We start from the raw sequence: 25,414 nt of genomic DNA, 5'->3' as shown, positions 1-25,414 counted from the left end.
ATGAAATCGATTTACCTACAATTCTTTGTATACAAACTTTGTATACAATTCTTTATATGAAATTGAACATTACTCGGAACACGATTTTATAGAATAAATTTTTATCTCTATCATGGACGAATAATTGTATTAACTATTTATTGAAAATATTGAAGTTTGTAAATGGGAGATTAAAGTTTCTGTAGATGATGCAATTGTAGGTGATGTGGAATGGATGGATTCTATTCTATCACTTAGAGTTCTCTGTATTATTTAAGAAATTATTTATTATTAAATATAAATTTATTTTGTTAATAATATATAATGATATGATATTTTTATACAATATAATATTATGTATGAAGTCATCTATTATACTTCATATTATTAGTTTCTATATAGAACTATTATACTCCTTATATTATTAGTATTTGTGGGAACTCTGATTTTTATGGAAATAAATTGATACGTTTATTACTAATATAAATTGAAAAATATATATCTTTTAATGATTATAAATGGTTAGCATAAACTTTAATTATTATTAAGAGATGGTGTTTTGCATACGGTGTAATCATAATTTAATTGAGAATTTATAGATATTTATAAGTATAGTAACTAAATTTCAACCTATATAAAAATTTAAGTGGGAAATATTATTTAAGGTAAGTTTTATTGGGAAATTGACACGTGTGCAAATTTAATTCAGATTAATTGATAAATTGACACATAGGATTATAAGCATGTGCTTTATAATAATGTGTATAGATAGATTATATATATATATATATATATATATATATATATATATATATATATATATATATATATATATATATATATACCACATGAAACTTGACCATTGTTCATAATCTAAAATACTTCTAAGACATGAAAATTATAAATTAAGAACTAAAAGAAAAAGCTACCCAAAATCCTTGAAGAGGTGGTTCGCGGTGGTTTGATTATTAGCTTCTTTTACATGTAACAAAGATTGTATGCGGTGAGCCAAATTCTCAACATCTTCTAATTGTGGCCCAATTTTCTTCACTTCCTCCATCTTTGGGTACCTATCACACCTACGGAATTCATAATAATTATGTTCCTTTGTTATATGTCCATTATAATGATTCTTAAGAACAAGAAATCAAGAATAAATAATACGGAGTATAACGTAGAAGGCTTAACATAAATTCAATTAATCAAAAAACGTAGAAGAGGTCAGGGGCGGATGTAGTATAGTCCGATTGGTTGCATGAGACACCACTGAAATACGCGATGTAGTGGAAATTTTTTTGGATTTTTAACTAGTGACACCACTTGATAGTATACATTTTTTGAGTGACACCACTGAAATAAAGTAGTAGAAATTTTTTTGGAGTTTTAACCGGTGACACCACTATCTACCAATTCTAGTTCCGCCACTGGAAGAGGTGATAGACTTGTGATCATGTGATAAATAAATTATAAATATATAAAGCCCAGACTTTAAGCACGGCTTATCAAATACTCAAACTAAATTACTATACGAATTTTTTTCGGATTAAGTATTACTTACGAAGTTACCTAATGTTAATATAGATTAATAAAAAACGAACTTAATAATTATTATATGTATATGTATGTATGTGTATATATATCCCTTGAAACTATACTATTGATCATATCATAATCTATATACACTTGTAATACGTATAAAAAAGATTATAAATTAAGAACTGAAAGAAATAGGTACCCAGAATCCTTGACTTCGTAAGGTGGTTTGCACTGGGTTTTGTTTATTATCAAGATTTTAGATTTAGATTTTTAGTTTTAGATTAAAAGAACAAGGAAACACACATTCGATGCGAGTAGGGACGATGATAGGGTTTGTTATTGCATGTTGGGCTTATTAATTTTAAGGGGTATTAAAGATATATCAGCACATTTAGAAAATATATTATTACTTTATGTGTTTTAATTTTATTGCCCAATATTTATTTTTGTGATAAATCTCAAATTTTTTTCACGTCCAATAACAGTTTGGGATCACTTATTGGACTAAACCTTATCTTCTGCAGTTGCAAAACCCGCTCTCAACTATTGTCCAGAGGAAAACCCGACCCAATTCGAGGACATGGGCGGTAAAACCCCCTCCCCCACTACCCCGCAACGCGATGTGCGGAATGCACCCTTGGTTGAAATTCAAAAGTTAAAGAACAACCTTGTGTGCACTGTTGTACCCCACGATAGTCGAACTCCTGACCTCTCACTATGAAAGGTAGACCACTACCAATGAGCTATAACACAACGTTTAAGGTAAAAATTTTATATACCCCTACTTTACGTATGGAAGACAAAAGAATGTAAAAGATAATGGGTAAAATTGAAAAATGAACAAAAATTACAATTTAATAATAATATTTTTTAACTGTGTATTTTTTTTTATCTAGAAACAATAGATTTAGAATGGAGAATATACTAATATTTTATTAAGAGCGTAGTTTTAGAAGAAAAAAAACCCAAAAATGAGTAAAATTCAAACCAAAGCTTTTAAGAGCCCTCCCAACGGTTCTTACTTGAGGGCTGCCCACCCTTTAGTTTGGTGTCGACACCAATGGCAGCGGTTAGTCCAGGGGTTAGTCCAGCCTTTAGTCCTCATTCTCGTCCCTCTTTTAGTCCTCCCGTGAAATATTTGTGGACGGAGGAGTGTGTATATATTTGTAGTACTTTTTGCTTTTAAACTTGTACATTGTATTAATTAAATAATATAGTGGGTCCCAATTTTTTTGAGGAAGTATGTCATTGTTGGAAGTGTTTAGTTCTGAGAAGTAAGCGCTGATGTGGCGCTGATGTGGCGCTGATGTGGCGTCTAGTACTCGAGGACTAAGACGAAGTAACAATATGGTGGTCAGGTGCAAAACACGTGATAAAACAACGAAAATAATCCCTGTCCTAACATTTTGGCTATTCCGTTAGCATCTTGCAAAACACCGCAGTCGCTTTTCTTTTCCCCTTGTTAGCTCTAATAAAAAAGTCTCGATCTGCTTGTATTTCGTGAAATTAGGGTTTCCACTTCTAATTGCTAAAAGCTCCATTTACACTCATACAATTTCTTCCCCAATATCTCTTGTGTTGGATCGAATCTGTTCAATATGAAGCTCACCGTTAAAACTCTCAAAGGTAGCCACTTTGAAATTAGGGTTCAACCTTCTGACACTGTAAGTTCTTCAAATCACTTCTAAATGTATTTTTAATAATACTATATTTATAAACAAATTACTGATTTTGTTGTGTTTATGTAATTTATTTATGTATATCTCAATTATGCACACTGAATGTTTTCGTTTTAAATCTGGTACATATCATGCGTGTGTGTGTATCCAGATGTATATATATCATTTTAAATTATTATTATTATTATTATTTCACTGTAAAAGCATAAATAAGAGTAATTGAAGTAATATGGATTATGTGTAATGACTGTCAGGATATTATTATTAATAGACTCTATGCTATCTTATAAATATAGATATAGATAGATATAGATAGGTAGATGATGAAATGGACAAGTTATATTAGTAAGTGGAAAATGGCCTGTGCTTCGACGACTTAACGTCTATTGTTAACTTGGTTCATATGCTGATGAATTGAATGTAGTTTTGATTGTTTCTATGTTTATGGCATGATGTAAGTAACTGATATAGTGACATGAAACTAGATAATGGGAGTCAAAAAGAACATTGAAGATGTGCAAGGAAAAGATAATTACCCGTGCGGGCAGCAATTACTGATTCACAATGGTAAGGTTTTGAAAGATGAAACTACTTTGGCTGATAATAAAGTCTCCGAGGAAGGGTTTCTTGTTGTCATGCTTAGCAAGGTAACTCCACACACACACACACACACACACACACACACACACTCAAAAATTATTTATAGGTAATTACAAGTTATGGTTGCCTTGTAAGATTAAAAAAAATGTTTTACCTTTGTATGATAATTTGTTAAAAAAATTCTACTTTCAGAGTAAGAGTTCTGGCTCTGGGGGAACCTCATCAGCTCAGGTAATGTTATTTTGATTGTGCCCTTTTGTCATGTATGATGATCACTTGATTATTATGATTATGAAGTCTCATTTTAAATGTTAAAACTTACAACCAGACATCATTAAAGACTACACCAGCTTCTAATCCTACACCTGGAGCTCCATCCAAACCGCAGTGAGATCCCATGACCAATTCATATGCACATTTATGAATAACAGACATGTTATTTTATGATGTTTTATCATTTATACAAAACTTTGTGTATTGTAGGGTTTCTAAGACAAGCACATCGTCTTCTGTCCCAGAAACAGCAACGGCAACAGGACTTGAAACTGCAACTGTAGCTGCATCGTATGAGCTTTTGTTTGAACTTCTTCATAATTCATTTATATTTAGTCACTCAAAGCCTTTCTATGCATACAATCTTCTATGTTGTTTTATTCAAATAGTTAGATTATCATTTTAGTAACATTATCCTGTTACAAGGTTGCAAAACTCGCGACTCGGGGAGTACTCGGTTGAGATTTTGACGGGAGTAATCGACAACTTGGGGCTTAATTGGATTGGACTTTCCATGCATTTAAATAATAAAATTCAAAGTTATACGTGTAAATATAGAAGAAAACCATAAACATAAACTCTAACTTAATTGTCTAAAAACATAAACACAATCTTTCATTTGTTCAAAAACTAAAAAATCTAGTTTAAATTCATGTTAAAATGTTGACCAGTTATGACTTTGACCAACAAATTCGATTTTGACCCATTAATTGACGTTAATCGATTAATTAAACGGATTTTGAAAACTCGGATCAGTTTGTTCTTAAAAAGGAGTAATCGGGGTCTTTTACAATAGTGTCATGTAATCATAATCAGGACACTAAAAAAGATTTCAATTGGACACAAATTGGTTTGTTGTTGGTCTCAAACTAAACTGACCCATTTCTACCCTTTTTAAGCATCATCCATACCAACTCAACAAATTTGACTCGTGTAGTCAAAACATTAAGCTTTGTAACAAACAGTTTGCAAGGAGTTAACAACTTAACATGTTAGCTTTTGGGGTAAATGCAGTGCTGATTCTGATACATATGGTCAAGCTGCTTCCAATGTGGTTACAAGTAATAGTGTTGACCAGACTATTCAGCACATAATGGATATAGGTGGTGGCAGTTGGGACAAGGAAACTGTTACTCGTGCCCTTCAAGCTGCTTTTAACAATCCAGAACGTGCAATCGATTACTTGTATTCTGTATGTTTCTCTGTTATCTTTTAAAATTTTGATTTTTAGACACTAATTGTAGTCCATTATATACAGGGTATACCAGACACAGTAGATGTTGCAGTACCAGTGGGTCAACTACCTGCAACTGGAAATGTTAATGTTGCTGCACCTATATCTGGAGGACCTAATGCTTCACCCCTTAATTTGTTTCCTCAGGTTACTAGAAATTTATATCAATATCTCTTAAAGGTGTCAATTTCGACCCATTTAGACATGCATGATGGGTTATGCATATTAACTAAAAAGGAAGTTGCTTGAAAGCTGCTTAATGTGTATCACTCATGCAATGGCAAAAGTTCATTAATAATTTAGATGAATATCTCTTAGGGGTGTTAATTATGATCCATTTAGAGGTGCATGGACTGATGGGTTATGCATATTAACTAAAAAGGAAAGACCTTTATTGAATAATCTAAAGTACTATTGAAAAATTTAGATATTCTTGTTAAATTTGTCGCCATGTTGTAAAAAAAAAGTAATTTATGGATTAAAAGTGTTTCACTAGATTAAAATAGATCTTACTGTTTACACCTGTACTAAAAATGTACTCATTTTGACTATTAGCTCAATGATCCAATTTTGCCACCTCTAGTTTTTCCCAATCATTGTTGTAATAGACTAGATGAAGATGATATCTTTATTGGATTTTGTGCAGGAAATACCTTCAGGTGCTGCAGGTGGCAACCTTGGATCTCTTGACTTCCTTAGAAACAACCAGCAGGTGTTCATACTTTGATAATTTTGTTTAGTCAAACGTGCAGATTAATGTCATTTGTTGTGTTGAAACTTAATATTGAGCTTATAATATCGAATGAACATACTGCAGGGTTAATATCTTTATTATTAAAAAAAGAAAACATATAATGTGTTGGTCTTAGATATGTTCTGTTTTTTTAGACTGCTTTGGATCTGTATTTTTTATTGATATGTTTGAATTGAATGATTCATTTCAGTTCCAAGCATTACGATCTATGGTACAATCCAATCCACAAATACTACAGGTATATATCCATGTCATCTCTTTTTTTTTTTTTTCTTCTATATCAATAATCTACCAATGTTTTTTTCTGTTAAAGCGTCTAAAGCAGTTGGCTTTGGTTACAGCCCATGCTTCAGGAACTAGGAAAACAAAATCCTCAGCTTTTAGGACTAATCCAAGAAAACCATGCCGAGTTTCTTCAACTCATTAATGAACCTGTAGATGCTTCTGAAGGGTCTGTCTCGTTTTGCCCATTTATCTACTGATAATTCTACTTGTAGGTGACAAAATTGGGGGTTTGGGCGGGTTGGATATTGGCTCAAAACATGTTCGGAATGAAAAGGGTCATTGTTTAGTACAACTTGAAATGGATATGTTCTGGTTGCTCCCAAACACTTTTTGGTTCATTATTCACAAATTTTGTTACACATCTGACTTTTTTTTTTTTTTTTTAGGGCGAGATGTTTTGAATATATAGTGAATATCTATCTATAGTGGGTTTATTATATATGTAATTTTATTCTTTCTTGTAGGGATCTGTTTGATCAAGGAGATGGAGATCAGGAGATGCCTCATGCTATTAGTGTTACTCCAGAAGAACAGCAGGCCATTGAACGGGTATGATCATTTTTACTTTTTTTTTTTTGCATGCCAATATTTTTATTATCTGACCTGAGTTATATGAGCTGACTGGTTAGTTCTGATACTCTTAGCTTGAGGCAATGGGCTTTGAAAGAACCCTTGTGATTGAGGCATTTCTCGCATGTGATCGTAATGAAGAATTGGCAGCCAACTTCTTATTGGAGAACGCTGGTGATTATGAGGACTAAATAGATGACATTAATGAATCAAAGATTGGTGTAAGCATACTTATTTTTATATGTTTGCTTGATGGGTATTGGTACATGTGGCATTGTGGCAAAGTGGTTTGTTGACCGGGCTGGGTTACGCCATAACAGTCCCTGTCCCGACAACGGATAACTAACTTGTTATATTGTTTGTAATTCTTTTTATTCGCTCAAGACAATTAATCCAAAAATTCTCAAATGTAACTACAAGATTTTGTAAACAGAGGATGTTTTCCCAGCTCAGGGCTCAGGCTACTTGGGACTTAACCAGGTTATTCCGTGACCGTTTCCCACCCTTTTCTTGGCCACTTCAAGATGTGTTGCTAGTGAGGTTTGAACCCGAGACCTCTTGTGTCAGGACGTCAACTACTAGGCCATCTTTTGATGGTTATATAAAATACAAAGTTCAATTATATAAAATAATAATTTAGCTAGGGTTGGAAACGGTAGATACCCGGATAGGCGGTGTATATCTAAGTAGAAAATACCCCCGTCCCCCCGGGTAGCCTAAGCATCTTATCCGTTTATTAATAGTTTAGCTACAAGAATGTAATGAGTTCCAAGGTTTTTTAAATAAAAATACACTTTCAACAACTTGTGTACCATTTTACACTTTTGACTTGTTTTTTGAAGCTAGTTCCTCTAATTTTATACCTTTGATAAACATAAAATACATTGACTAATATGTAAAAAAATTGTGTTGAAAATGTCTTCTTTACTTGAAAACTATACTGAGGATTAGAAGTAGGTTGTGACACTTACTGCAATACATGCTTTTATTTTTTTCACATAGCCATTTTGCGAGAACTTGTTAGCATACTGTATTTTTATATATTTTCAGGTGATTTTGACTTGAAGACGAATTTGGTTATTTTGGAGGTTTTGTCAAAGCGGTAGGACTCATTTTAGGTGGTGATTTATACAGGTTCGACATTTATTGTATCGTCCATGGTACTAAGGCTTTGTTTTCCTTATTTTATTGTACTTTTTGTTTATTTGACACATCACCCAAATATGAAGGGATCAAAATGATTTTGTTTGTGCATTTAAGAAAACATGTCAGATTTTGTTTGACGAGTTTGATACTGCTAATGTTTAAACTTCCATTTTTTTCAAAGTGTATCCATTTTCGTTCTGATGAATAGTGTTGCAAATGTAACAAAATTTGAGGTTAAAACGAGTGTTTGTGAATGTATCGTATGTTGTAGTTCCAGTCAGCTGTCTTGTCTTGATTTTAGATATGATTCTTTTCATTCTTGCTTCTGTTGTTGCAGTCGTATTAGCTTCATTGATGTGGTTCATTAGTAGAAAAGGTTCGCGTTTCACTAACAACATTTTCTGGGTAACTATAAAAAGGAGGTAGAAATGGTTATGAAATAACATGGTTAAGTCTCAAACATCTGAGTAAAATATTTCACACTCGTTGAATAACTTAACTGAAAAACTAATCCGTTTTATCTGTTTTTATAATTAAATCATAATTCACTGAGAAAACCTTTAAATCCAAGTTTTCGATGTTATAGCAACTTCTATATTGTATAACAAAGAAATAGAATTGCAAGTTTTAGCCATGTGTATGCACAATTGAGTTGATTCGAGTTGTATTTCAACTTATAAACATGAACAAAACATAAGTATATATGATGAAAGCAAGTCAAATGAGTTGATCACATAAATAATCATCGAACATATATTATAAACACAACAAAACTTGATAATCGTTTGGGAAGGTTGTAGGGGCCAATTCGCCCCCCAAAGGCCGGAATAACAAAACATAAACTTTCTTCAAGTAATGTATTGTTTGTTATAATAATAATAATAATATAGATATGGATAGTCAATTTTGGTGTATACATATAGTCAATTTTGGTACACAAAGTATGTATTTTTATATTGAGATTTTAGGCTATAAATACTCATGAATGCAAGCATTAAACTTGCACCATTTCTCACACTTACAAAGTGTTTCTTTCTTTCTCTCCATTATCATCTTTGTTCTTACACTTCATTATTAGTATTCTAAATCAAGAATCAAACCACTAAAGGTAGTTATAAGCTTACTGAATTATAACATCAAGAATCAAACCACTAAAGGTAGTTATAAGCCTACTGAATTATAACACGTTATCAGAACGATAATCTTAATACTAAATATGGTTGGCTCTGCCACCAAAATGATATATGGTCGGTTATACCACCAAAATGATATATGGTCGGTTATACCACCAAAATGATATATGGTCGGTTATACCACCAGAATGATATAGGTCGGTTATACCACCTGAAAAAATATATGGTCGACACTGTCGCCAAATTTTCATTTATGTTTACTAATATTTATATTTTTGTTATATAACATTTATTTATGATTGCTTACACATGGTCGACACTGTCACCTACTTATCATTTATGTTATATTAAATTTATGTTTAATGTTTATATACTTATGAATATAAATTGACTCTAATTTATCATGATGCTTGTTTTAATTTTTGATAATAGAAAATGTCGAATCTGGAAAAGCTTAAATTTACTCCTTTAGAATCAACTGGAAACAACTACATGCCATGGGTTATAAAAGTAAAAATGCATCTTAAATCAATGGGCATTCTTGAAACCATAAATGAAAACAACACTTGTTCTGAAAAAGAACAAGCTACGGCATGTTGCTTTATTCATCAACATATTGATGAATGCTTACAAAATAATTATGTGACTGTAGAAGATCCCCATGTTTTATGGGAAGGTCTCAAAAGCAGATTCAATAATCAAAGAGAAATTTTACTTCTAGCTGCAATGGAACAATGGAGAACATTAAGGTTCCAAGACTTTAAGAAAGTAAATGAATACAGCTCAGCTCTGTATAATACATGTTCACAACTTAAATTCTGTGGACATGAAATTAGTGATGCAGACATGATGGAGAAAACTTTCTCCACAATGAATGCTGCAAACATCACAGTGCAAAGAAATTTGAGAATGCTAAAGTTCAAAACATATCCTGAACTTAATTCATATCTCTTAGTTGCAGAGCAAAATGATGAGCTATTAATGAAAAATCAGCAATCCCGTCCTACTGGTACACTTGCAATCCCTGAAGCAAATACTGCAAATAATTATAAACAGGGACAAGGACGCGGGCAAGGTCGTGGTTATAATAACCATCACCATCATCATGCCAAAAGCCATAACTATGGTAGAAACCATCCTTATGGTAATGGTAATGGGCGTGGACGTGGTCGTGGTCGTGGCCGTGGTGGTCAAAGAAATAGTAATCCACGAAAATATAAATATCAACCACAAAACAAGCCCATTAAACAAGATGTTGAAGAAAATTCTTCTAAAAATTCTGAAGAATCTTGCTATAGATGTGGTAGAATGGGCCACTGGGCTAATACTTGCCGAACATCTAAACATCTTGTTAAGATGTATCAGGATTCGCTGAAAGGTAAAGAAAAGGAAGTAAATTTTGTGGATAATATTGATCCAACAGTCACTGAGAAACCATCTGATTTATATGAAGATTTCTTGAATGTTTAAGTTGTGTGTCTTTTGAAAAATAAACGATTTAATATCGTCTGTCTTTGTCATTATGTTTGCTAAATGTTTCAGTACTATCTATTTGCGTTTAAAATATTGTGTAATATTAATGTACTCACTATTTATTTCTTATATATGAAGTTCAATATGAATTTTGCTGGAATACAACATCAATCAAGTGGTGGAGATCTCTGTATAGCAGACAGTGGAACTACACACACTATACTTAAATCCGAGAAATATTTTATTGATCTAAAACCAACGGAAGGAACTATACATACAATATCAGGACCTGCTAACTTGATAAAAGGGATAGGAAAGGCAAATTTCATACTACCAAATGGTACAAAATTTTTAATAAATGATGCCTTATTTTCTCCCAAGTCAAGCAGAAATTTATTGAGTTTCTCCGACATATACCTTAACGGGTATGATTATCAGTCAGTGACAACAGAAAATGAGAAATATTTAAGTATCACTGACAAGAGTCATGTGGTTGAAAAACTGCCAAGACTTAGTTCTGGATTACATTATACACATATAAATGTACCAGAAATACATATGGTAGTTAACGAAAAATATATTGATCCTGGTGTATTCAGTTTATGGCATAACAGATTAGGCCATCCAGGATCAACAATGATGAAAAGGATTATTGAATGTACTCATGGACATCCACTAAAGGATAGAAAAATCCATCATGATACAATGGTTCCATGTACATCTTGCTCTCTTGGAAAATTGATAACTAGACCCTCACCACTTAAGGTTGAGAAAGAATCACCAATGTTTCTTGAAAGAATTCAAGGTGATATATGTGGACCAATTCATCCACCATGTGGACCATTTAGATATTTCATGGTTCTAATAGACGCATCTAGCAGATGGGCTCATGTTTGTCTGTTATCAAGCCGTAATGTGGCATTTGCAAAATTTCTTGCCCAAATTATTAAATTGAGAGCTCATTTTCCTGATTACACCATTAAAAGGGTGAGACTTGATAATGCTGGTGAATTTACATCTCAAGCATTTAATGACTATTGCATGTCTATAGGAATTGTTGTTGAACATTCTGTTGCTCATGTGCATACACAAAATGGTTTAGCCGAGTCATTGATTAAACGTTTACAGTTAATCGCTAGACCATTGATAATGAGAACAAAACTCCCTGTATCTATATGGGGTCATGCAATTTTACATGCTGCTGCATTGATTCGCATCAGACCAAGTGCAAGTCATAAATATTCCCCCCTACAACTTGCTTTTGGTCAAGAGCCAAATATTTCCCATCTTAGAACATTTGGTTGTGCAGTGTATGTTCCAATTGCGACACCACAACGTACAAAAATGGGTCCTCAAAGGAGGTTGGGAATATATGTTGGATATGAAACATCTTCAATATTAAGGTATATTGAACCTATGACAGGTGACGTTTTTACAGCACGTTTTGCTGATTGTCATTTTAATGAAACATTGTTCCCTAGATTAGGGGGAGAAATGAAAAATAAAGAAAATGATGTTTCATGGTGTGAACCTCAATTAAAGTATCTTGATCCTCGCACAAAAGAATGCGAGACAGAAGTTCAAAAGATAATGCATATACAAGAACTTGCAAATCAATTGCCTGATGCATTTACAGATACAAAAACGGTGACAAAATCATATATACCAGCAGTAAATACTCCAGCTCGAATTGAAATTCCAAAAGCTGGCAATAACGTCACTCATGAATCTTTGCCACGTCAGAAACGTGGAAGACCAATCGGTTCAAAGGATAAAAATCCTCGAAAAAGAAAATCAGCTGATAATGAAGTAAAAGAAAGTGTTCAAGAAGAACCACAAATCAGTACTCCTACTGCAGAGGAGATTGATGATGTCAATACAGAAATTGCAATCAATTATGCATATTCAAAAATATTATGGAACCGAAATGAAATGAAAAATCTTGATGAGAAATTTTCATTTAATGTTGCATATGACATCATGAATAATGATGATGATCCAGAACCAACATCTATGGTTGAATGTCAAAATAGACATGATTGGGCTCAATGGAAAGAAGCAATACGAGCTGAATTAGAATCACTCAATAAAAGAAAAGTTTTCGGATCCATCATTCTCACTCCTAAAGATGTGAAACCTGTAGGATACAGATGGATTTTTGTCCGAAAAAGAAATGAGAAAAATGAAGTTACAAGGTATAAAGCTAGACTTGTAGCTCAAGGTTTTTCTCAAAGACCGGGAATTGATTATGAAGAAACTTATTCTCCTGTTATGGATGCAATTACTTTTAGGTACTTAATCAGTCTGGCAGTTTCTAAAAATTTAGAAATGCATCTCATGGATGTTGTGACTGCTTATCTATATGGATCACTTGATAGTGATATATATATGAAGATACCTGAAGGATTTAAGGTACCAGAAGCATCAAATGCAAAACCCAAAGAAATGTATTCGATTAAATTACAAAGATCTTTATATGGGTTAAAACAATCGGGACGTATGTGGTATAACCGATTAAGTGATTACTTGATAAGCAAAGGGTATACAAATAATCTTACTTGCCCTTGTGTTTTCATTAAGAAAACAACATCCGGATATGTGATCATAGCTGTTTATGTTGATGATCTTAACATCATAGGTACAAATAAAGAGATCCATGAAGCCATTCAACTTCTAAAGAAAGAATTTGAAATGAAAGATCTCGGAAAAACCAAGTATTGCCTTGGTTTACAAATTGAGCATATGCCTAATGGTTTACTTGTACATCAAACAACATATACTGAAAAGATTTTGAAACGTTTCAATATGGACAAGGCAAAACCATTAAGTACTCCTATGGTTGTTAGATCACTCAATGTTGAAGCTGATCCATTTCGTCCATGTGAAGATCAAGAAGACATTCTTGGACCAGAAGTACCATATCTTAGTGCAATTGGAGCTCTTATGTATCTTACAAATTGTACAAGACCTGACATTTCTTTTGCAGTTAATTTGTTGGCAAGGTTCAGCTCTGCTCCTACCAAAAGACACTGGAATGGGATCAAACACATATTTCGATACCTTCGAGGAACTACTGATTTAGGATTATTTTATTATAACGAATCAAAACAAGATTTGGTTGGTTATGCAGATGCAGGTTATTTATCTGATCCACATAAAGCTAAATCTCAAACTGGATATGTATTCCTAAATGGAGGTACTGCAATATCATGGCGTTCTCAAAAACAAACACTTGTTGCTACATCGTCAAATCATGCCGAAGTGATTGCATTACATGAAGCTACTCGAGAATGTTTTTGGTTGAGATCAATGACACAACTCATTACTGATTCTTGTGGACTAGAACGCGATAAAAGTCCAACAACTATCTATGAAGATAATGCAGCTTGCATAGCACAGATGAAAGAAGGGTATATCAAAAGTGACCGAACAAAACACATACCACCTAGATTCTTCTCATACACTCAAAATCTCATTAAGGACAACCAGATTGAAATGAGATATGTGCAATCTAGCAAAAACTCTGCTGATCTTTTCACGAAAGCACTTCCAACTGCTATTTTCAGAACACACGTTCATAACATTGGCATGAGACATGTTCAAAAGATGTAACAGCTGAAGCGATGTCTACTTGAGGGGGAGTCAACTCCATGCTGCACTCTTTTTCCCTTAGCTAAAGTTTTTTCCCACTGGGTTTTCTTTAGCAAGGTTTTTAACGAGGCAGTAATTTATAGTTGATCTTCAACAAAATAAAATTGCTATCAGGGGGAGTGTTATAATAATAATAATAATATAGATATGGATAGTCAATTTTGGTGTATACATATAGTCAATTTTGGTACACAAAGTATGTATTTTTATATTGAGATTTTAGGCTATAAATACTCATGAATGCAAGCATTAAACTTGCACCATTTCTCACACTTACAAAGTGTTTCTTTCTTTCTCTCCATTATCATCTTTGTTCTTACACTTCATTATTAGTATTCTAAATCAAGAATCAAACCACTAAAGGTAGTTATAAGCCTACTGAATTATAACATCAAGAATCAAACCACTAAAGGTAGTTATAAGCCTACTGAATTATAACATTGTTTAATATGAATAAATAAAAAATAGGGCCAATCACCAAAATACCCATTTTTTTGGACTTTTCTGAGCTGGAACCCAAAAAAAAAAAAAACTTGACAAAATGCCCGCGCAAGGCGCAAGAGACCTAGCGACCTTGCGACTTGCATCCTTGCGACTTGCGTCCTTGCGTCCATGTGTTAAAAATTTAGGTCAAATATAGATATCACACACCACATACACACACACACACCCCGACACTCATCTCTTGCGACCACTTTGCGACCGACGGCGATTACTAAGTACCTTGCACTTGCGTCCCCCTTGCGACCCGTCTACCCTTGCGACCTTTCTTCTGAGACTCACCACATCACCACCACCACCACCACCATCGCCAGCACCACCGCCATCAGTACATTTTCCCCACCGTTACCATCACCGCCTCCATTCGCATCACCGTCACCAACACGATTGAGAACAAGGAATAGAAAAAAAACCGACGAAAAAGGTGATCAAGATGTCACAAGAACAGGTAAGTGTTTCCTTTCAACTATCTCCGTTCGATTACTCCATTTGTATGTCGAAAATGATATATAATTTTTGTTGCACACCAAGTGTTCGATGAAATGCTTCAACGAGCTTGGTGATGCAAAACTCACTTATAGTGTTGCTAGATTTGCTAAAGTTACAGTATTTGGAAGCTAACAATTTATAAAAACTAGAACACGATTGTTTTAGGCCTTAAAACTAGAATCTGGTATAGGCGCAAGGAAAGTCTTGCGTCCTTGCGTTCGTCCGTAGCAGCTGGCGCAAGGAACGTCTTGCGTCCTTGCGCCTGTGTGATAAACGAGACGCAAGGTGCTTCTTGCGTCCTTGCGCCTGTATTTTTTTCCTGAAAAACTGTCTGTTTCAGGGATATGTTGAGGCGAAGTTGACGATGAAGAATATGCTGAATGTTATACCTCAACTAAAGGCATCGATGACTGAGAATCAACAAAAAATTTTTAGGGGAACTTGTTTTGGTCCTTGGCTAGATCTTACTTACACCGGCAATGATCCGGGCCTTGTACATGCAATGCTCCAAAGAAAGAGTGAGCGACCGATAGGAATAGATGAAAAGTACCCTGCTGATGATGAGGAAATATGGTTTAGTTTCCGTCCGAATTTCAAAATTAGATTTAGTAGGCGGGAATTTTGTCTCATCACGGGGTTTAAGTTTAGTCGTCGCACGGACATGGCACATTACATTCCAAGAAGTTATGATGTAGAAACACCACCGATTAGACGACGTTGTTTCCCAAAGCGTAAAGATAATTCAAACATTACAATTACCGATATCCAAAAGCTTTTATATGATGGTGCTGATTTTGTGGTTAGTGATGATGATGTCGTGCGACTAGCCATTATTTTGATTGTGGAGAGAGCATTTATGGGTAAGCAAGGGATTCATGTGGTGAGCAAACAATACCTATGGCTAGTCGAAGATTTTGCTAAATTGAATGACTACCCGTGGGGTAATCGTATTTGGGATGCCACTTACCCCCTAGTTAAAGATGGATTTCAAGCTCGGGAAAGTCAGTTAGAGGTGGGAAAGGGTTATACTTTGGTCGGTTTTATGTGGTCATTTAAGGTAATACCTCAACAAGTTTGGTAGATTTGGTTAATACCTCAACATTTGAATCGTATATTATTTTTTTATGCGTCCTTATTTATTTAATTAATTTTGTAGATTTGGATTCTCGAGGCATATCGACGAACAATTAAAAGTTTTGCCCACAAGACAGACAAAAATGGAGTACCGAGGGCCTTATTTTGGAAACGTTCATCGGCTGAGACTTTTTCAGTCACTGATTACCTGCATCTCCTAAACGTTATGGTAAGTGTTGTTTTTAACATAAAAGTTTTGTTGGTGCTGGAAGAATACAGAGTAAGGATCTAGGAAAAAAATGGGTTCTGTGATGGGCGCAAGATATATCTTGCGTCCTTGCGTGACCAAGGCGCAAGGTTTGATCTTGCGACCTTGCGCCTGTACCTTACGCCATATGGCCAACGCAAGGCCAACCTTGCGTGTTTGTTTACGGGACGCAAGGTTTTTCCTTGCGTCCTTGCGCCCTTAGCTAACGTTTTATGGTCAACGCAAGAGTAGTCTTGCGTCATCATTTACGAGGCACAAGGTTGATCTTGCGTCCTTGCGCCTCTTTTGATGAAGACGCAAGATTCATCTTGCGTCCTTGCGCCTGTGTATTTAACTTTTGCTGTTGTTGTACAGGATGAATGTCCGAAGAATAAACGACCTTTTCGTACTCTGCATCCCACTGATGTTGAGAGTGGATGTCAATGGTGGGTAAAAAGTTGCCATTACTTTGATGGGACGGAAGTGGATGAGGAAGTTGAAGAACCTGTTGAAGATGAACCTGTCAATGAGGAACATGGTGGTGGAGAACAGTCTCAATCTCAATCTCAATCTCAGTCTCAATCTCAGACTCAATCAAACTTATCTACTGATGCAAAGGAATTATACATGTCTTTGGTGAAACGGATGGATAGGCAAGAGAAGGAGCTGCAAGAGTGTAGAACGCAAATAAATGATCACGAGCGACGTATATCTGAACAAGAGAAACGAATATCAGAACAAGAGCAAAATGAAGGTGAGGAGTTACTTGGTCGATCCTTCTCAGACAATGAAAACGACAAATCAGCTCAACGGATTAGACGTGGAATGAGAGATTGACGACCAACGCGTGTACTAAGCTCCCCTTTCACAACACCGGGATACAGAAAACCAATCGAGAAGGTATATCTTTAATTACAGTTTTTTTACCTTAACTTGCAGTTTTGTCATTAATTATTGAGACTAAATAGGCTGTGTTTGTTAAAAGTGGGCGCAAGGTCATATCTTGCGTCCTTGCGCTTGCCTTGCCAAACAGGCGCAAGGTATGATCTTGCGACTTTGCGCCTGTTTTACATAAATGGCGCAAGGTCGTACCTTGCGTCCTTGCGTATGCCGCAAGGGTTATCTTGCGCCCTTGCGCCCTTTTTCCTGACTTTCTATAATTCACAGCTGTCAGATGATGTTGCTCGCAAAGTGAAAAGGCTGAGGGTGTCTGAGGCTGAGGAGGTTGTTAATCTCGATACTAAAGAACAGGGTGTTGTTGAAGAAGAACCCCACCCTATTGTTGAAGAAGCTGTTGTTGCACCGGTTGTGAAAAAGCGTAAACGGTCGCAAAAGGATTGGGTTAATGAAGAGGAAATTTGGTCGATGGTAGACAGGCTAGTGAATGATCAAGGAACTCTACTACCACCACCACCCACTGCTTGGAGAGACGGTAGAAAGCACGTTGGGCCTGCAAAAGATCCGAAGAGTATGGTGGATAGTAAGCAAGAAACGCGGTGCATGTTCGTTTTTCAGAACGAAAATTTTATATACCTCACACCTGAGTTTTGGATCAGGTTACTTGGTCTTGGATATTCCGGATACTTGGAAAACTTAGTAAGTTGCTCGCTTATTTGTTTCCATTCTTGGAAAACTAAGTAAGTTTCATGCTTATTTGATTTTGTTTTATCACAATTTTAGCATATTGATGGATGGGCTACACTTATGTTGAGATATCGTCAGAGGGTTCTCCCCCGAGCAAGCCAGTATTCCACTCCTATTATCCCGACCGACTCGTTTGCGTGTAGTTCTCGATGGACTGTCATGCCACTGGGTTTCCTTTCTAGGCTTGCAGCGTTTCAGTCCTATTATGATGATACACAAATGGAGGAAGAGAAACGGAAAGAGGCGGAGAAAATAGGAGAAGTAGCAATCACAGGGGAGAATGCACCTGATTATATGTATTTGATTGGATTAGGGGATGGTAGTGATGAGCTATATCCATCCTGGGCCTATTGTGATAAGGTATGTTTTAATTCCCAATGAATTTTAGGTTTTGAAGTGTTCTGGAACAGGCGCAAGGTGAAGTCTTGCGTGCTTGCGCCTGGTGTTTTAGGTTGGACGCAAGGTTGCCCTTGTGTCCTTGCGCCTTGTGTTTCGGGTTGACGCAAGGTTGTCCTTGCGTCCTTGAGTTTGCGTCCTTGCGTCAATTATGCAGGCGCAAGGTATGGTCTTGCGTCCTTGCGCCTTTTACAGTTTACCTAATATTGTGTATGTTTTTTGCAGATTTTGATCCCCGTTCACTTTTACGATGCTCAACACTTTATTCTGATTGTCTTGAACTTGGAGGAACAGAAGATATTGGTGTACGATAGTTTGCCCGGTCATGTTGATCAAGAAATTGTCAAGCTCACCAAAGATCTGGGAGATCAATTGCCTGTATACTTAAGAGCAATTGATTACTTTAACCAAAAGCAAGACTCCCAGATTGTTGAATACTTGGAAAACAAGGAGAGTATAGAGTTCATGACCGAGGCAGCACCAGTCGTGCCGGTGCAAAGTGGACGTAATGGGGACTGTGGTGTTTGGGTCTGCATCCATATGGAGAGGGTGATCTTTGGGTGGGATGAAATCCCAAACATTGGAGATGCTAAAAAGGCCGCAGAAGACTACAGAGTGAGAATGGCCAAGACCTTCTTTCGTGCACGCTTTGATACCCAGGAACCCCCACCAAAAGAGAAAGCAAAAGTTGGTAACTGAGGTTTTATTCTGAAAACTGTAGTTAGTTATGTAATTTGTGTATAAACTGTAAATGTTGTAAACTGTGAACAGGTCCCTAACTGTATTTTTGAAGGCGCAAAGGTGTGTAATCAGACCTTGCGACCTTGCGTCCCGTGATAGCCTTAGGCGCAAGGTACTTCTTGCTCCCTTGCGCCTCGTAATTAGAAGCAGGCGCAAGGTACGTCTTGCGTCTATGCGCCTTTTGATGAAGCAGGCGCAAGGTACTTCTTGCGTCCTTGCGCCCCTTTTTTGAAACATACACAAGGTTCATCTTGCGACCTTGCGCCACAACATTTTGATTATTCTTGTACCACTAGCTTGTGCATTCAATATTATAACATGTGAAGTAACACACGAAACCACATCATAAAATACTAATTAAAAAATATTACAACAACGGAATTCATCACACCTTAATTTGTTCCTGAAAATAAATGACTTATAGGAACTAATTACTACCTAAATTGTACGTTGGATAAAACTGAGATTGATAAGCTTGAGATGGTTCGACTGTCTCTTTCGCCTTTGAGGTTGTCTTTCTTGCCCGTTGAGAAGTTGATTCACCTGTTCGGTCATAAGCAGCTGGGCATGTTGATCGAGAATGACCTGGTTCTTTGCAACGACTACAAGTTTACTTTTTTTGAAGTTTCTTCACCTTTTGAAGGAATGCGTTTTTTACCTTTAGGACGTCCGGGTTGTCTTTTCTTTAGAACTGGGGGGTGTACAAGTTGCAAAATCCCGGGACCCGGATCCGACCATTCAGACCGATGGGGGAGAGGAAGAATGTGTTCGGAATACGTATTTATGTATGTTTGAGTGCTGAACCAATGCGATACATAACAACTAATATCCTCCACTCCGAAGTGTCGTGCTGATGCAATCACATGACCGCAGGGTATGCCTGATAATTGCCATTGACCACATGAACAAGTTCTATCTTGTAGATTAACCAACCCATTTTTTCGTCCATCATGTACCTCTATTAGATCATTTGTCGATGGAAATGCTCGCCATCTTCTTGATTTGTCCGTCCTCTTAGCTAGCTTACGTTCAACATATGGAGTAACCGGTGAAGTAAGACTAACTGATTTGTTGCGATGTTTGAAATACCAATCCTGTATTGAACAACGAAAAAATTCGAACAACATGCAAACGGGTAGTTTACGAGCATGTCTTGATAGAGAGTTTATAGACTCTACACTGTTGCTTGTAAGGTATGAATACCTAATATGAGTAGATTGACTTCTGGACCATCTATTGATACCATCCTCACATAGAACTTTATAAGACGCTTTCAATCTCCTTCGAAATACATCTAGATGATCATGAAAATCCGACGCACGGTACGCCTTAACCATTTTCCAAAAGTGCCATTCGAAGAATTTCATCTTGTTGGATTTAGTTTTGATGTTCATGAATAAATGACGTGCACAATGAGCGTGAAACGCTTCCGGAAACACGTTTGCAATGCCGTGTGCTATTGCAGGAGCACGATCAGAAATAAAAGTAATCTCTGACATACGATCAACCATACCACAACTCATTAAATGATCCCTTAGGTTACCAAAAAACCATGACCAAACACTGTTTGTCTCGCCTTCACCAATTCCATAAGCCAATGGCAAAATTCCATTGTTGCCATCCATCGCAACAGCAACTAAATTAGTACCCAGGTACCCACCCTTTAAATGTGCAGCATCGACGATGATTATCGGGCGGACATGTTGCACAAATGATCGAATCTGCATGAAATTTTAACAGTAAAATCAAATATTATTAATAAGACCTCATACACCATACGCAAGGCGCAAGGAATACTCTTATGTCTTGCGACAACGAAGCGCAAGTAAAGCCTTGCGACCTTGCGTCTTTAATGCCAGTCGCAAGGTTGTACTTGCGTCCTTGCGTATTCGTTGGCGCAAGGTGACACTTGCGCCTTGCGTATGGTGTACATTTTAAAAGGTGGTTTTTGCTAATATATATTTACTTACAACTACTCCAATGGACATGTAGCACATCACAAATTTATTTTCTTTATCGGTAACCAAATTGGTGATGGTCCCCGGGTTGTGGATCTTAAGGTTATGAAGGTAAATGGGAAGCATTCTAAAGGAGTCATCACTACTGCCACGTAACATCTCTATTGCTTGACACTTGGCCCTCCATGCTTGATTATATGATATGCTCACTCTAAACCGATTGGCTACATCATCACGTATATCTTTTGGTTTATACTCTCGATTAGCAGCCTTGAACGAATCCATAAGAATACTACCCAACACCTTTTTAGTAGCATGTTTATTGTTTCCCATAATTTGTGTGCGTGAGCAAGTGTGTACGTCATGCAACTTTTTAACCATAAAGTTTTCAGTGTGTCTTATTTTGTATGCACTACATTTCCACTCACAATTTGGCAACACACATTTAGCGGTGTACCGAGATTTGTCTGACTTTACAGGCTTTATTTGAAAGTTTTCTTCAAGGCATTTTGTAAATAGCTGGTTTACGAATTCTTCCTTGTTCGAAAACGTTTGACGAACTTTGACCAAATCAGATACCTGATACGTGGTTTGAATTGGGGTCGTAAATTCTGGGTTTTCTTCATCTTGCTGACTGTGTAGAGTTGGCATATTCCAGAATACATCTTGTTTTTCTTCATCTTCTTCATCTTCATCTTCCTCTTCACTTGCTTCATCCGATTCACTAGACCCAACAACAGGTATAAACGGGTTCTCTATTTTTTTAATTTTACACACGTTCTCGGCTCCATGGTTGAAGAAGTCAAATTCTTCTGTGTTTGGAGGTGGTATTTCAGCCTGTTTTTCTTCCAAATAGTGTGTTTCGAGGTTTGGTTCGGAATTGTGTATTTCATCCTGTTCTTTTTGCAGATGGTGAGTTTGTTTGTTTGGTTGAGACTCGAGAATCCGGAGGTTTTGTTGGAGATGGTGTGTTTGTGGATTTTGTTGGGGCTGGTGTGTTTGTGAACTTTGTCCGGGTTGAAGCATTCTAACCTTGTCGACAACATAAATATCAATAGGCTCGTATGTGACAGCGTGTTTTAAAAACTCAAAAAAATCTTCATGATCATCAGTAATATCAAAAATATGATTATTATCAATATATCTTAACGAAACAGGTGCATTAGGTGGCAATTCAATTTTTTTGAGAATTTTCCTTAACAATACTCTTCGATTTATTGGTTTTTGTGGAGCAAGTGGTAGTTTTAATCTGGTTCTAAAACAGTCAAGAGGCAGATACATTGGTATGTTGTTAACAAATTCAAAATTACCCCCACAACATATATGAACAACAAATGCTTCATCATTACTACAACTCATTAAGACACAAATTAGTGAAAAAATAGATAAAAGTTGGTACCTTAACGATGCTCTAATGACTTGATCTTTTTGAAATTGAAGTGAAATAAAATGATTAATCTGGAGTTCTAGCCTCATTAAATAGACAGGTACATAATCTTATCCGTAAAGGTACAAAGAATCCAAAAAATCTTATCCAGAAATCAGGAAAAATTCATTCTGATAAGACGCAAGGCGCAAGGACGCAAGGACGCAAGTCCTTATCCTTGCGCCTTGCGTTTACACGCAAAGGCGCAAGCCGCAAGGTCGCAAGGTATAAACATCCTTGCGCCTTGCGCGGGCAAATTCTCAAAAAAAAAAAAAAAAGGGGTTCCAGCTCAGAAAAGGTCAAAAAAATGGATATTTTGGTGATTGGCCCTAAAAAATAAACCAACTTAACGAAAAAGCCCATCATGCCACCCCACATTATCCGTGGCCCACCTAATCTTTACCTTTTAATCCAGAAAGTGCATAAAATGCCTTTGAGACATAATAAGTCAAACATCAACTCAACTCAAAGTGTTACCGACACTTTTGTCTCCGATCCGGTATGTTTCCAGATCTCTCATCTTTAAAATTCATCTTCAATTCAATACTTACATTGATCTGATTTCATTTACATGACCCATGCTTTTAATACTAATACAAACTTTAATAACAATGAATATGAATATAAAATATACATGTATGAAAATTTGAGATCTGTGTTTTTGTTAGTAACATGATCCTCATTTCAACTTTTTTTTTTTTCTCTAGTTGAATTGGATAATTGGATTGGATTGTTGGTTGTGTAAAGATATGGTTCTAGATGGCATAATAACATCACCTCATCGGAGATCGCAAACTGTATTTTCATCACCTTCATTCAAAAAACAGCAATACACAAAAGAAAATGAATTGGGTAGCTTCTCAGCGATCGTTAGACGACATCGTTACCTTCTAACTGCCCTTGTACTCCTTGCTCTGCTATGCACTGTTTATCTTTACTTTGCAGTTACATTGGGAGCTGGAGACGTCTGTTCGAGTTTAGACGGGGCTAAAAAGGCGTTGTGTCGTGTCCAAGTTGCTAAAGAATCGATTGCTAAACGAAAACTAAAACTAAAACTATGATTTGTAATTTTGTATTGTGAAGGAAACGTCTTCAATCAAATGCGTTTCATTTTTCTTTCAGCGTCCAGCTTTATATTGAATTGTGATTATAAGTTATAATGTATGTATCAAACGTTTGATCAGTTATGCCCGACTTGATTTTAGCAGTAATGTAATTACGATGTCATATAAAGAGTTGTTTGAAACAATTGGGTACGCCTATTTTATTGAAGTATATTTGGTTTCAAGTCATGTTGTGTGCAAAGAACATGGTCTTGTTTTACACATTTAGCAATTTGACTCATTTAGCAATTATTAAGGGGCGTCTCGGCCATATGTGCGAAGTGTGCAACCGAACAGCACCCCAAATTTTTAAAATTCTTATATAATAATGCATTCATTATATTTTTTCTATTAAAATTCATTTATCATACAATTTAATCGTACATTAAATTATTTTTTATTGATAAATGTTTAGTAATATATATCTTTTTATATATGTTTTATAAATTTAGCGTTATAAGGGTCCATATTTTATGTCTCGAACATGGCCCATTAAAATAGCGAGACGACCCTTATTATTATCATAAAACTTTCACCATGTAATTTATTATTACACTTTGGGTGACTTTCGGTGTGTAGCTTAGTCTTTCGACAAAATAGACTTTGGGTGACTATCTGCTAGTTTGACACATTTAGCAATTTGACCGATTATTCTTATTGTTTGATTTGATTTGTTTGAGATAAGTAAACAGGTTAAATTTGCCACCTTCATTTATATGTGTTCTAGGGCCTAGGCAAACATGCTACTAGTTTTTTTTCTTTTTTCTTTTGTGGTTAGGGGGTTGATAATTGAATTAGTATTAAAACTGTTAATTTAATTTTGATTGTTTGTATATTTATAGCATGATGTAACTAGCTGATATAGTAAGGTTTTACGCGAAGGGATCATACTTCATCTCCTGAGCTTGTTCTTTATAGTATATTTTGTTGCAGGGACGTTGCGTTAATCTTGTGACCAAACAGTCAAAACTTCTAGCTTCAGTTTCATAAGTTACATCTATTTGTCTCTATTTACATGCTTTAAGTGCAAGCAGCCTAATAAATTGGCTCATCTACTAATGAATACATCGATTTGGGTTCAGTTCTATCTTTTAATGGGTAAAACAGACATTATTAAAATCGCCCATATATCATTTTATTCAAAAATTGAGACTGAAAATTAAAACATTATATTTTTGTAACCGTAATCTACACCCATTTGATTGGACAATTTAGTGGTTGTACCAGCCAAAAGTTATCTACATTTTGTTGTAACATATGCTGAAAAAGATTTCCGGAATTCCCAAAAAAAACTTATTGCTTGTTTCAACGAGAGCCATTTTGACCCATTTACTAAGCCACCCATCTTGCCAACTCTATGATGATCTCCTTTTACAATTATTGGTTAACAATTAACATTCTTAAACCCTTTCATAACCCAAAAATAAAAATTTGTGCCAACCAGGGAAGAACAGGACTTCAAATCCTGAGTTCCGTCAACAGATCATGTTGACCATTGAGGTAACCTCAACTTTTCTTGACT

General features: G+C 35.7%; 2 protein-coding genes across 2 annotated transcripts; both read left to right on the top strand.

Annotated features, from left to right (window-relative positions):
• The first annotated feature begins 2,966 nt into the window (after positions 1–2,966).
• On the top strand, positions 2,967–8,211 carry LOC139867412 (ubiquitin receptor RAD23b-like). Its single transcript, XM_071855778.1, has 13 exons — positions 2,967–3,179; positions 3,680–3,841; positions 3,987–4,025; positions 4,123–4,181; positions 4,278–4,358; positions 5,082–5,259; positions 5,326–5,448; positions 5,948–6,013; positions 6,246–6,293; positions 6,397–6,506; positions 6,805–6,889; positions 6,985–7,131; positions 7,961–8,211. The coding sequence occupies exons 1-12, from the start codon at positions 3,114–3,116 to the stop codon at positions 7,099–7,101; spliced, it is 1,134 nt and encodes a 377-aa protein (XP_071711879.1). The 5' UTR covers positions 2,967–3,113; the 3' UTR covers positions 7,102–7,131; positions 7,961–8,211.
• Positions 8,212–23,262: 15,051 nt separating this feature from the next.
• On the top strand, positions 23,263–23,910 carry LOC139865744 (uncharacterized). The gene is made up of 2 exons (XM_071853841.1): positions 23,263–23,288; positions 23,497–23,910. Exon 2 carries the CDS (start codon positions 23,539–23,541, stop codon positions 23,848–23,850), a length of 312 nt encoding a protein of 103 aa, XP_071709942.1. The 5' UTR covers positions 23,263–23,288; positions 23,497–23,538; the 3' UTR covers positions 23,851–23,910.
• The last annotated feature ends 1,504 nt before the right edge of the window (positions 23,911–25,414 follow it).

The sequence above is a fragment of the Rutidosis leptorrhynchoides genome, chromosome 9 (genome assembly GCF_046630445.1).
Source record: "Rutidosis leptorrhynchoides isolate AG116_Rl617_1_P2 chromosome 9, CSIRO_AGI_Rlap_v1, whole genome shotgun sequence".
Classification (NCBI taxonomy): Eukaryota; Viridiplantae; Streptophyta; class Magnoliopsida; order Asterales; family Asteraceae; genus Rutidosis; species Rutidosis leptorrhynchoides.
This window is presented reverse-complemented; position numbering and strand designations above follow the sequence as displayed.